The 15,520-nt window shown below is 34.9% G+C and overlaps 1 protein-coding gene across 1 annotated transcript in view; it reads left to right on the top strand.

Moving 5' to 3' along the window:
- Positions 1–15,520, top strand: part of LOC133545135 (vasoactive intestinal polypeptide receptor-like) — a 98,012-nt gene that overhangs the window by 49,506 nt on the left and 32,986 nt on the right. Inside the window, exon 6 of the mRNA XM_061890490.1 lies at positions 6,587–6,716. Coding sequence (XP_061746474.1) covers positions 6,587–6,716 — 130 coding nt within the window. The remainder of the gene's footprint in view (positions 1–6,586; positions 6,717–15,520) is intronic.

The raw sequence follows: 15,520 nt of genomic DNA on the forward strand, positions 1-15,520 counted from the left end.
TTAATGGATCCGTCCCAATACTTCATTGACATGCACATAACTTAATTTTTTTGTAAATTAAAAAAAAAAAAACCTCCCTCTAATCAAAATGTAAAAATAGAGATAAAGGTATCATGAAATGACAAAAAGCTGACAAGTTTATAAATAATTAATACATAAATTAAAAAATATATATGTATGTATGTATATATATGTATGTATGTATATGTATATATATGTGTGTGTGTGTGTGTGTATATATATATATATATATATATATATATATATATATATATATATATATATATATATATATATATATATATATATATATATATATATATAATGTGTGTGTGTAGATATGTAAATATATGTATATATATCAGAATCAGAATAGTTTTTATTGCCATTGTTTGAGAACGGGTTCACAAACTAAGAATTTTTCTTGGTGCAATCGTGCAACATTAAAGACATATAACACAGAATAGAATAACATGAGCTGTAACTGAGCTATTATGTGTGTAAATATATTAGGGGTGGGCAAATTAATGCGTTAATTACGCGTTAACTCATCAATCTATTAACGCCGACAATTATTTTATCGCACATTTGCGTATGTTGTTTACATGCTTTTATTTTGTTAACGCCTTTTCTTAACAAGATGGTGTCGCCCGGCGTCGAGGGGCTCTTGGTAAAGGTGGAACATTTGGCAAAAATACCGGACAATTCTGCAAATTTCGTGGCTGGCTTACAGCGTGGTCACTCCGGGATCACTTATGACCGCCAGACAATTCTGAATGTGGAAAGATCGGGCCGTTTTGGACTGAATGACGCGTGCTAGTTAGCATGGGAATACTTTGCCGGCTACATCCAGCGGCCTGTGAAGCAGCGGAGTATATGTGTTGTCTGTCTATTTATCAATAATGCAGACGAGGAGTGTTGGCTGAGTTCTTAACGTTTGCTTTCAGAGCGTGCATATCACAACACACAAGATGCCGTCATGGCGACACAACCTATACCAGGCTACCGCGCATGCTCGTCACCCCTGTTGCATGCTGGGTAGGGTAGTTCTTTTTGTCCCTGGCTCATAACATCACAATATAGTACCATGTATATGCGTTCAGTTTATCAAAGCACCAAGCAAACAATCGGAAAATTCCCATCATATCAATTCCTAGATATGGTCATAATCATTTTAAGTGCACTACGCAGAATAAACACAACATTATTAATATTGCTACTACAGATAATTTGATCAAAAATTCCCTAAAACAGCCCACTACCTATATAATAGGTTTTTTAAACATAAGATCCCTGATAAAAAAAATGTTTCTGCTGTTACCTCAGAAATTGCCTGTTCAGATGTTATGATTGTGGCTCAGAGATTTGTATGTAGATTATATTTATTTTCCATAACAAACAGGATAACTTAAATACCCTGGCAGTGGCAATAAGATTAAATGTTTGTATTTACATTTTTTGAGTTGATTTTTATAAAATATGCTATTTAACTGCTACTGTTTAACAAGGACTGATTTAAATTGTGTTTGCACAACAAATGTTTTGGCGCTTTTGTTCATGTGGGAGAATATTCCAATAAAGGTGCACTACACACTACTTTTGAATTCATTATTGGGCTTTGCGTATACAATGCAGTTAATCGCGATTAATCGGAGAAAAAGTGCGATTAACTTTGATTAAAAATTTTAATCATTGCCCAGCCCTAATATATATATATATATATATATATATATATATATATATATATATATATATATATATGTATGTATGTATGTATATATCATTATTTAATAATTTTCTAGAATAAAATTTAATTATTATTATTTTTAATCGTTTTTTTATTATTCTGAACCGAATAAGAAGCGTTACAAATAAGGATCACGATTCATCCATACATCCATTTTCTACCGCTTGTCCCTTTTGGTTTCAGTTGACAATAAAAAATAAAAAATGACCCCCCCTAATAAGTATACACAGCATTTGCTCAATACTTTACCTCAATTCTTTTTGAATACGATGCCACAAGCTCGGCACACCTGTCTTTGGCCAATTTCAGGTTATTTTGGAAGCGTTGTTTTTCATCCAGGAGGGCTTCTATCAAAAATAAATTAAAAAAAACTTGTTCACATTTTCATTACGGGGTATTGTTTGTAGAATTTTGATGACACAAATGAATGTATTCCATTTCGGAATAAGGCTGTAACATAACAAAATGTGAAAGAAGTGAAGCTCTGAATAAGATTGAAATCAAAAGTAAGATTACTAATTGAGTGTTAATATTTGAGTGGGTCTAAAGGTTAAGAAAGCCTGCATTATCAGATTTTACACATTTGTTTTGTCGCCTACAACACATTTTGTTCAGATAGCTTGAGATACATTAGACTGTTTGTAGCGTCTATAACGTAGGAAATGTATCACCATGCACCCCCGCCTGCGCACCCTTTATCTACAAAAGGTGTATTAAATGATGGAAGAGGAGCACTGAAAGCTCCCCTGGATGGAGATATTCTATTCATGCTCCAAAACCAAAGCGACTGGCGGAACAATGCAGCTTGTTCTTGTTGATATGAGCGGCCTGTTATGATGTGACACAATGTTTCTGATGGCCTGATCCACAACAAACACTTTCTACTGTCCTCAATGACTTTGGCGAACATCTGGCGTTTCATCTCTTAGGACTATTAATATGATAAATAAATAGCTATTTGACTACATTTCCATGATAAATGAGTTAAAAAAAAAGTCATTTAATTAGGTAGTTGTTTTTTTCCAATCTGCAGACTGATTACTGGTACACATTCCTCACCTTTATTGAGCCAAGGCACACATAAGAATGTGTTTTACAAAGGTTGGTGGTAATAATCAACAGGGGTGGGAATTTTACCACAACTCAGAAAATTATATAATTCAGATTTTTAGGGTCACGATTCACTTCAGAATCGACTCATAATTCAACCCGGTTTTCGATTCAAAGCTATTTGCGCAATATATTATTTGGTATGAAAATTTGTATGTGTGTATGTATGTATGAATGTGAATATATATATATATATATATATATATATATATATATGTATATATATATATATATATATATATATATGTGTGTATATATATATATATATGTGTATATGTGTGTGTGTATCTATGTATGTTTATATATGTAAATATATATGTGTATTTATATACATGTGTATGTATGTGTGTGTGTGTGTATATATATATTTTTATATATGTATATATATACACATATATACATATGTGTGTGTATAAATGTGTGTATATTTGTGTGTGTATATATATATATACAGTATGTATGTATGTGTATATATGTATATATATATATATATATATATATATGTGTGTGTGTGTGTACAGTATGTATTGTTTGATTGATTGATTCTTTTATTAGTAGATTGCACAGTTCAGTACATATTCCGTACAATTGACCACTAAAGGGTAACACCCGAATAAGTTTTTCAACTTGTTTAAGTCGGGGTCCACGTTAATCAATTCATGGTACAAATATATACTATCAACATAATACAGTCATCACACAAGTTAATCATCATAGTATATACATTGAATTATTTACATTATTTACAATCCGGGGGGTGGGATGAGGAGCTTTGGTTGATATCAGAACTTCAGTCATCAACAATTGCATCAACAGAGAAATGTGGACATTGAAACAGTGTAGGTCTTATTTAGTAGGATATGTACAGCCAGCAGAGAACATAGTGAGTTCACATAGCATAAGAACAAGTATATACATTAGAAGTACATTTGAGTTGTTTATAATCCGGGGAGATGGGATGTGAATGGAGGAGGGTATTAGTGTAGTGTTGAAGTTGCCTGGAGGTGTTGTTTTAGAGCGGTTTTGAAGGAGGATAGAGATGCACTTACTTTTATACCTGTTGGGAGTGCATTCCACATTGATGTGGCATAGAAAGAGAATGAGTTAAGACCTTTGTTAGATCGAAATCTGGGTTCAACGTGGTTTGTGGAGCTTCCCCTGGTGTTGTGGTTATGGCGGTCATTTACGTTAAGGAAGTAGTTTGACATGTACTTCGGTATCAAGGAGGTGTAGCGGATTTTATAGACTAGGCTCAGTGCAAGTTGTTTTACTCTGTCCTCCACCCTGAGCCAGCCCACTTTGGAGAAGTGGGTTGGATTGAGGTGTGATCTGGGGTGGAGGTCTAAAAGTAACCGGATTAGCTTATTCTGGGATGTTTGGAGTCTAGATTTGAGGGTTTTGGAGGTGCTGGGGTACCAGGAGGTGCAAGCGTAATCGAAGAAGGGTTGAATGAGAGTTCCCGCTAGAATCCTCAAGGTGTTTTTGTTGACCAGACAGGAGATTCTGTAGAGGAATCTTGTTCTTTGGTTGACCTTTTTGATCACCTTGGTTACCATTTTATCACAGGAAAGATTAGCCTCTAGAATGGAACCTAGGTAGGTGATCTCATCCTTCCTGGTGATAACAATGTCACCCACTTTTATAGTGAAGTCACTGAACTTCTTAAGTTTGATATGGGACCCAAATAGGATGGATTCCGTTTTACCTAAGTGTATGGATAGCTTGTTGTCAGCGAGCCAGGTGCAAATATTGAGGAGTTCAGCACTGAGGATTTGTTCCACCTGTGACTTGTCCTTGCCGGATACCAGCAGGGCCGAGTCATCCGCAAATAGGAACAATTCACAGTGGCATGCTGATGGCATGTCATTCACGTATATTAGGAACAGTAAAGGTCCTAGTATACTCCCCTGAGGGACTCCACAGCTTACTGAGAGGGGAGGGGACATGGTGCCGTTCACCTCTACTACCTGTTTCCTCCCCTCCAAGTAAGATTGCATCCAGCTTGATGAGGTTTCGTCGAATCCGATTGCTCGGAGCTTATCCAACAGTATAGCATGGTTAACGGTGTCAAAGGCCTTCTGAATGTCCAGCATGACCATGCTGCAGTATTTGCCCGCGTCCACCTCATGTTTGATGTGGTCGGTCAGATAGAGAAGGCATGTGTCAGTGGAGTGGTTAGTTCTGAAGCCGGATTGGAATTTGTACATTAGTTTATTAGTAGCAAGGTATCTATCAACCTGTTCATAAACTATTTTCTCCATTACTTTCGAAATGGAACTGAGAATAGAAACAGGTCGGTAGTTACCAGGTTCTAATTTGCTTCCTTTTTTATAAAGGGGGGTTACTCTTGCTATCTTGCTATGTATGTGTATATGTATGTATAGCTATGTGTGTATATACATTTGTATATATATATGTGTGTGTGTATATATATATGTGTGTATAAATGTGTATATGTATATATTTGTGTATATATGTATATGTGTGTATGTATATATATATGTATATTGTGTATATATACATGTGTGTGTGTATATACATATGTATATATATACAGTATATATATGTGTGTGTGTATATATATGTATTTATATATGTATGTATATGTGTATATATATATATATCTATATATATGTGTATATATGTATATATATATACACACACACATATATATGTGTGCATATAAAATACATCCACTTTTGCTTATAATTACAGTTTTAAAACACATCCCTTTTAATTAAATATATAATTATAATATATACATGTTGATGATAATAATAATAATAATAAAAATATATACATAAATGGGGGCGGCATAGCTTGGTTGGTAGAGTGGCCGTGTCAGCAACTTGAGGGTTGCAGGTTCGATCCGCGCTTCCGCCATCCTAGTGACTGCCGTTGTGTCCTTGGGCAAGACACTTTACCCACCTGCTCCCAGTGCCACTCACACTGGTTTAAATGTAACTTAGATATTGGGTTTCACTATGTAAAAGCGCTTTGAGTCACTAGAGAAAAAGCGCTATATAAATATAATTAATTTCCCTTCACGTTTCATTTTTTTATTTTTATTTAATTATTTATTCTTACCTGACCAGTCCAGCTACCTGGACAAATAATACTCTTGATGAAGATGATGAAGACGCTCTCCATCCACCCATTTTTCTACCACTTGTCCCTCTCGGGGTCGCAGGGTGCTGGAGCCTATCCCAGTCGCCACCTATTCTGTATAAGTATGTTTTTTTTAAGTGAACTGCGGAAAAATTGATACAAATATTAATTAAGATAAAAAATCCATCTTTACCACTTTATTCCTAATTTTTGCGCTTCAGAAACTTCCCCATGACTTCTTCTGTTTGAGATTGCCATTACTGCCACAAGTGGTGGAAAAGTGTATTACAAGTACCCCATTTGATATTGTCATTACTGCCACAAGTGGTGGAAAAGTGTATTACAACTTGGCGGTCCATACAGCCACAGCTGAGAATCAGACATTTTTTGGGGGGGCTTCAGCTCAATAATGGGCCCCGGCCTTATGGTTAAGAATCACTCATCTAGTAGATGTAAATTGAAATGTTCTGGCTGTCACTTTTATGTACACCCCAGGCATAGACACATGAATTAGAGTATTTATGCTAAACAAACAATACTTTTTTTTAAATCTGCAATTTCTGGAACTGGAACCACTCCAATGACCCAAGCGTGTCTCATTCAAGCGCCGTTGTGTTCCAGGAAGCTGCACTGCACCAGGAACTACATCCACATGCATCTCTTTGTGTCCTTCATCCTCAAGGCCATCGCCGTCTTCATCAAGGACGTCGTTCTGTACGATGTCGGCGAGACGGACAGCTGCCATTCGTCTGTGAGTATTATCTTCATATTCCTTTCCTCTAACCTTGGGTGACGACTGTAGGGGTGGAGTTGTCATGTGAAGACAAACACTTAATTGTGGTTGTTGTCACGATATGTGTTTGAATTTATATAAATACCAATACATTGAAAAGTTGGCCATTTCTGTGAAAATAATGAGATTGTAAAGGACTGTTGTTGTGCTTAAACCTCTTTCCTGTTTAGAGGCTACGTCCAATATTAACTTTGTTCATCCACATGATAAATAATAACACGTGTGTGGATGTATTCATTAAGTCAATGTATTCTTGGTTGCCAAAAAGTGGTTCAAAGTAAAATCTTGATATTGGCACATCTCGTAAGTGCATAAATTATTAGATTACCCTTAACAGAGTTCCATATGTGATAACAAAGTACATACTGTACTGTTTGCACGTTGAAGTACCCTTTCAAAACCTGAATTTTTAGTCCACCGGCAATTTAGTGGTTGGCAAAAAATGGTTCAAAGTAATATTATGATATTGACACATCTCACCTGTGCATAACATACTAGATTACCCTTAACAGAGTTGCATATGTGATAATAAAGTACATACTGTACTGATTACACGTTGAAGTACCCTTTCAAAAGATGAAATATAACTCAAATGACATCTTAGTGGTTGCCAAAAAGTGGCTCAAAATAATAGTTTGATATTGACACATCCCACCTATGCATTAAATATTACAATACTGTTAACAGAGTTACATATATGATAATAAAGTACATACTGTACTGTTTACACGTTGAAGTACCTTTTCAAAACCTGAATTTTTAATACAAACGACAACTTAGTGGTTGCCAAAAAGTGGTTCAAAATTATATTGTGATATTGACACATCTCACCTATGCATAACATATTAGATTACCCTTAACAGAGTTACATATGTGATAATAAAGTACATACTGTACTGATTACACGTTCAAGTACCCTTTAAAAAGATTAAATATAACTAAAATGACAGTTTAGTGGTTGCCAAAAAGTGGTTCAAAATAATATTTTGATATTGAAACATCTCACCTGTGCATAACATACTAGATTACCCTTAACAGAGTTACATATATGATAATAAAGTGCATACTGTACTGTTTACATGTTCAAGTACCCTTTCAAAAGATGAAATATAACTCAAACGACAATTTAGTGGTTGCCAAAACATGGTTCAAAATTATATTGGGATATTGACACATCTCACCTATGCATAAAATATTAGAATACCGTTAACAGAGTTACATATACGATAATAAAGTGCATACTGGACTGTTTACACTTTGAATTACCCTTTCAAAACCTGAATTTTTAATCCCAATGACAATTTATTGGTTGCCAAAAAATGGTTCAAAGTAATAATATATTGACACATCTCCCCTGTGCATAAAATATTAGAATACCGTTAACAGAGTTACATATATGATGATAAAGTACATACTGTACTGTTTGCATGTTGAAGTACCCTTTCAAAACCTGAATTTTTAATCCAACGGCAATTTAGTGGTTGCCAAAAAATGGTTCAAAGTAATTTGATGTTGACACATCTCACCTGTGCATAATATACTAGATTACCCTTAACAGAGTTGCATATGTGATAATAAAGTGCATACTGTACTGTTTACACGTTCAAGTACCCTTTCAAAAGATAAAATATAACTCAAATGACATCTTAGTGGTTGCCAAAAAGTGGCTCAAAATAATAGTTTGATATTGACACATCTCACCTATGCATTAAATATTACAATACTGTTAACAGAGTTACATATATGATAATAAAGTACATACTGTACTGTTTACACGTTGAATTACCCTTTCAAAACCTGAATTTTTAATACAAACGACAACTTAGTGGTTGCCAAAAAGTGGTTCAAAATTATATTGGGATATTGACACATCTCACCTATGCATAACATATTAGATTACCCTTAACAGAGTTACATATATGATAATAAAGTACATACTGTACTGTTTACACGTTCAAGTACCCTTTCAAAACCTGAAATTTAATCAAAACAACAACTTAGTGGTTGCCAAAAAGTGGTTCAAAATTATATTGTGATATTGACACACTTCACCTATGCATAAAATATTAGATTACCCTTAACAGAGTTACATATAAGATAATGAAGTACATACTGTACTGTTAACACGTTGAAGTACCTTTCAAAACTTGAAATTTAATACAAACGACAATTTATTGGTTGCCAAAAAGTGGTTCAAAATTATATTGTGATATTGACACATCTTACCTATGCATAAAATACTAGATTACCCTTAACAGAATTACATATATGATAATAAAGTACATACTGTACTGTTAACACGTTGAAGTACCCTTTCAAAACTTGAAATTTAATACAAACGACAATTTATTGGTTGCCAAAAAGTGGTTCAAAATTATATTGTGATATTGACACATCTCACCTATGCATAAAATACTAGATTACCCTTAACAGAGTTACATATATGATAATAAAGTACATACTGTACTGTTTACACGTTGAAGTACCCTTTTAAAAAGATGAAAAATAACTCAAATGACAGCCTAGTAGTTGCCAAGAAGTGGTTCAAAATAATACTTTGAAATTGAAACATCTCACCTGTGCATAACATACTAGATTACCCTTAACATAGTTACGTATATGATAATAAAGTACATACTGTACTGTTTACACGTTCAAGTACCCTTTCAAAAGATTAAATATAACTCAAATGACAACTTAGTGGTTGCCAAAAAGTGGCTCAAAATAATAGTTTGATATTGACACATCTCACCTATGCATTAAATATTACAATACTGTTAACAGAGTTACATATATGATAATAAAGTACATACTGTACTGTTTACACGTTGAAGTACACTTTCAAAACCTGAATTTTTAATACAAACGACAACTTAGTGGTTGCCAAAAAGTGGTTCAAAATTATATTGTGATATTGACACATCTCACCTGTGCATAAAATATTACATTACTGTTAACAGAGTTACATAGATGATGATAAAGTACATACTGTACTGTTTACACGTTGAAGTACCCTTTCAAAACCTGAATTTTTAATCCAATTGACAACTTAGTGGTTGCCAAAAAGTGGTTCAAAATTATATTATGATATTGACACATCTCACCTATGCATAAAATATTACATTATTCTTAACAGAGTTACATATAAAATTAAAGCTGCAAGCAGCGTTGGTCGGGTCCGCCGTTGGCCGCCGCCGCCGCCGCCGTGTCCCGAGTCCCGATCTTAGTCAGACCAACATAGAGGTCTTTGTTTCATGTCTCTACGACATTCCTAACAGAAGTTACAAGCAGTTTTGTCTGGAAAAAGGTGACGGCTTTTTACAAAACTTTTATTTTGAAGGGGTAATTGCCAACTTCCTGTTGATTTTAACTGAAAGATGCCACCTATCAAAATGTAGGTCTAAGTGAGACCTACACAGAGGTTTTTGTTTCTTGTCTGTCCGACGTTCCTACCAGAAGTTACAGGCAGTTTTATCCGTTTCCTCTTCCTAGGAGCAGTTTTTCTGTGTTTTTTTCAAAAATTGCAATAGAGCGCAATTTTGAGTTTTAAGGTTTGGTTTTTTCACTAGATCGCAATTTCTGCCAGTCCTGATGTGTGTGCCAAGTTTGGTGAGTTTTGAAGCATTTTAAGGGGGTCAAATTAAAGCTCAAAGAGGCAAAAATAGCGTTTTTTGCGTAAATGTTGCTTTGAATGAGTTTTTGCAAAATTTCTGTTGATTTTGGGTATACACATTTTTTATTGGAAATGTAGGTCTTAGTCAGACCTACACAGAGGTTTTTGTTTCATGTCTCTACGACATTCCTAACGGAAGTTACAAGCAGTCTGTTTTTTGTCTCTTCCTAGGGGGCGCTAGCTTGCAATTTTAATTTTTGGGGTTTGGTTGCTTAATAAGTTGGTCAGCCGCTCCATACCGATGTGTGTGTCAAATTTGGTGAGTTTTGAAGCATGTTAAGGGGGTCAAATTAGGGTGCGAAGGTGCGAGCGCGCCTTGGGTTGCTGTCCCCGAGCCCCACGGCAGGAGAAGCCTTGCTGCCACTATTTAATGCATTGTGAAAGTAATGCAGTTGTTGTATTGAAGTGAAAATATCAAGCTTCCTGTTGATTTTTGCCAAAGTATGTTAATTATTCAAATGTAGGTCTAAGTCAGACCTACATAGTGGTTTTTGTTTCATGTCTCTACGACATTCCTACCGGAAGTTACACGCAGTTTTGTCTTTGTTTTCTTCCTAGGAGCAGTTTGTCTGTGTTGTATTCCTAGGGGGCGCTAGAGCACAATTTTGAGTTTTGGAGTTTGGTTTTTTTATCAGCTCGCAATTTCTGCCAGTCCTGATGTGTGTGCCAAGTTTGGTGAGTTTTGAAGCATTTTAAGGGGGTCAAATTACAGCTCAAATAGGCAAAAATGACATTTTTTAGGAAAATTTGCGCAGGGGTTCTTTGAACGCGCGTAAAATCAAAACCGGAAAACTTATCACAATTTTGTCCGACCACTTTTTTTAAAAGGGTTCAATCTCTCTCCTGTGCGAGTTTGAAGCCGAAACGACAAAAGCACTGGGAGGAGTTTCGATTTGAAAAAGGTGACGGGTTTTCACGAAAACTTTTATTTTGAAGGGGTAATTGCCAACTTCCTGTTGATTATTTCTGCTAGCTGTCAATTATTAAAATGTAGGTCTAAGTAAGACCTACATAGCAGTTTTTGTTTCATGTCTTTCCGACATTCCTACCGGAAGTTACAAGCAGTTTTGTCTGTGGTTTCTTCCTAGAAGCAGTTTTTTCTGTGTTTCATTCAAAAAATTTTGTAGAGCGCAATTTTGAGTTTTATAATTTTTTTTTTTCATTAAATCACAATTTCTGCCAGTCCTGATGTGTCTGCCAAGTTTGGTGAGTTTTGAAGCATTTTAAGGGGGTCAAATTACAGCTCAAAGAGGCAAAAATAGCATTTTTTGTGAAAATTTTGCTTTGAAAGGGTTTTGCAAAATTTCTGTTGATTTTAGGTATAGGAGTTTCTGATGGGGAATTTAGGTCTAGGTCAGTTCTACATAGAGGATTTTGTTTCATGTCTCTACGACATTCCTACCGGAAGTTACAAGCAGTCCATTTTTTGTCTTTTCCTAGGGGGCGCTAGCGCGCAATTTTGATTTTTCTGGTTTGGCTCCCTAATATGTTGGGAAGGCATGAAAGACCGACGTGTGTGTCAAATTTGGTGAGTTTTGAAATATGTTAAGAGGGTGAAATTGGGGCGCGACGGTGCGGAAGAAAGAAAGAAAGAATAAAACGCAGCAGATTCAATAGGGTCCTTGCATGGCAAAGGACATGGATGTCCTTTGCCATTGCAGGGCGGACCCTAATAATAAAGTACATACTGTACTGTTTACACGTTGAAGTACCCTTTCAAAACCTGAAATTTAATCAAAGCGACAACATAGTGGTTGCCAAAAAGTGGTTCAAAGTAATATTATGATATTGACACATCTCACCTATGCATGAAATATTAGATTACCCTTAACAGAGTTACATATAAGATAATGAAGTACATACTGCACTGTTTACACGTTCAAGTACCCTTTCAAAACCTGAAATTTAATCAAAACGACAACTTAGTGGTTGCCAAAAAGTGGTTCAAAATTATATTTGGATATTGACACATCTCACCTATGCATAAAATATTAGAATACTGTTAACAGAGTTACATATATGTTAATAAAGTGCATACTGTACTGTTTACACGTTGAATTACCCTTTCAAAACCTGAATTTTTAATCCCAATGACAATTTATTGGTTGCCAAAAAGTGGTTCAAAATTATATTGTGATATTGACACATCTCACCTATGCATAAAATACTAGATTACCCTTAACAGAGTTACATATATTATAATAAAGTGCATACTGTACTGTTTACACGTTGTAGTACCCTTTTAAAAAGATGAAAAATAACTCAAATGACAGCCTAGTGGTTGCCAAAAAGTGGTTCAAAGTAATATTTTGATATTGAAACATCTCACCTACGCATTACATACTAGATTACCCTTAACAGAGTTACATATATGATAATAAAGTACATACTGTACTGTTTACACGTTCAAGTACCCTTTAAAAAGATTAAATATAACTCAAATGACAGCCTAGTGGTTGCCAAAAAGTGGTTCAAAATAATATTTTGATATTGACACATCTCACCTATGCATTAAATATTAGAGTACCGTTAACAGAGTTACATATATGATACTAAAGTGCATACTGTACTGTTTACACGTTGAAGTACTCTTTCAAAACCTGAATTTTTAATACAAACGACAACTTAGTGGTTGCCAAAAAGTGGTTCAAAATTATATTGTGATATTGACACATCTCACCTATGCATAAAATATTAGATTACCCTTAACAGAGTTACATATGATATAATAAAGTACATACTGTACTGTTAAAATTTCAAAGTACCCTTTAAAAAGCTGAAATCAACACCAAATAACTTATTTGGTAGCAAATGAAGGAAGAAGAATTAATTCCGTAGAAAAACAGCAGGGGGTCTATCGTCTGGCGGTGGATTGGCTTCAAGCGGGAAGATGTCGAACAGACAACCGTAATTTGTCAAGTGTGGGGCCAAAGCGTTGCTACAAAATGTAGCTCCACTCCACTGCTAATTTGTAGCGTCATTTGAAAAGTCACCCGCTAGATAATAAGTGCTTGAAACTCTGCATGTCAACATCTCCGTTCGGTGCCACACCAACAAAATGCAGAGGCAACCATTTCCAAATCAACACCGTATGGAAAAAAAAGTGGCTTTTAAAACAAGAAAGAGGTTGAACACCTCAATAACAGTCCTTTGCAATCTCATTAACGCCATAGAAATGGCCAACTCTGTCATATTTTTGGACACGATAAAGGCTTGAATCATTTTAAAACACATTGACTTGCAATAAGCACAGATATAAAGTGTTTGTAATCAGTTGTGAACATATGAAGCCCCAGCAATGCAGCTCTAACAAGCGTGCATGTAAATGTTTTTTTCTGCAACTTTGAACATGGTATTCACTTCTTCTCCGGCTGTGAATGTCGGCGTCCAAGTGTGCACTCATGTCGGGTGTTGCAGTGTTTGCCGAGTCCCTTCCACTCCTCAAAGAACATTCCCTCCTTTCATTCCTTCAGCAGGATGTTTTGGGAGTTCCTGTTTGCTGAACGACAAAGGCCTTTGTCAATAAATCACACTCGCTGCTGCTTTTTCACACTTCCTTAATTCCAACACTTTTCAACCAACCATTTCAACTCATTCAGAACATTGACCTTTTTTTTTTTTTTTTTTGCACTTTCTAAAAAATTCCCTCTTTTCCCGAAATCCCTGAATTTCCATGAAATCCCCTTTGAAAATAATGGGACATTTTTCAAAGTTCCACAATTCAACTTCAAAATATTCAGCCTGTTCAAGAATTGTGTGCTTTCCTTTCAAAAACTGTGAGAAAAAAACATTTTAAAAAATCCAGGATTTCCAACAATTTTTAGGGACATTTTTCCCCATTCCAATTAATTATCCAATTTTCACACTTCCACAATTCCAACATTTTTTTCAACCAACCACTTCAACTCATCCAGAAAATTCCAAAATGTTTTTTTGCACTTTCCAAAAATATTCCCTCTTTTCCCAAAATCCCCAAATTTCCATGAAATCCCCTTCGAAAATAATGGGACATTTTTCAAAGTTCCACAATTCAACTTCAAAATATTCAGCCTGTTCAAGAATTGTGTGCTACCCTTTCAAAAACTGTAAAAAAATAAAAAAAATTCCCGGATTTCCAAGAATTAACAGTTTTTAGGGACATTTTCACCATTCCAAATTAATTATCCATTTTTCACACTTCCACAATTCCAACATTTTCCGACCAACCATTTCAACTCATTCAGAACATTAACTTTTTTTTTGTTTTTTTGCACTTTTCAAAAAATTCTCTCTTTTCCCGAAATCCCCAAATTTCAATGAAATTCTCATTGAAAAGAATGGGACATTTGTCAAAGTTCCACAATTCAACTTCAAAGTATTCAGCCTGTTCAAGAATTGTGTGCTTTCCTTTCAAAAACTGTAAAAAAGATAAATAAAAAAATTCCCGGATTTCCAATAATTCTCAGTTTTCAGGGACATTTTTTTTCCATTCCACATGAATTATCCGTTTTTCACACTTCCACAATTCCAACATTTTTCAACCAACCACTTCAACTCATCCAGAAAATTCCAAATGTTTTTTTGCACTTTCCAAAAAAATTCCCTCTTCTCCCGAAATCCCCAAATTTCCATGAAATCCCCTTTGAAAATTATGGAAAATGTTTTAAAGTTTAACAATTCAACTTCAAAATATTCAGCCTGTTCAAGAATTGTGTAAAGACTGTAAAAAAAAAAAAAATTCCCGGATTTCCAAGAATTTTCAGTTTTTAGGGACATTTTCACCATTCCAAATGAATTATCCAATTTTCACACTTCCACAATTCCAACATCTTTCAACCAACCACTTCAACTCATCCAGAAAATTCCAAATGTTTTTTTGCACTTTCCCAAAAAATTCCCTCTTCTCCCGAAATCCCCAAATTTCCATGAAATCCCCTTTTGAAAATTATGGGAATTTTTTTTAAAGTTCCACAATTTAACTTCAAAATATTCAGCCTGTTCAAGAATTGTGTGCTACCCTTTCAAAACTGTAAAAAAATAAAAAATTCCAGGATTTCCAAGAATTTTCAGTTTTTAGGGACATTTTCACCATTCCAAATGAATTATCCGT

Source organism: Nerophis ophidion, linkage group LG28, assembly GCF_033978795.1.
Source record: "Nerophis ophidion isolate RoL-2023_Sa linkage group LG28, RoL_Noph_v1.0, whole genome shotgun sequence".
Classification (NCBI taxonomy): Eukaryota; Metazoa; Chordata; class Actinopteri; order Syngnathiformes; family Syngnathidae; genus Nerophis; species Nerophis ophidion.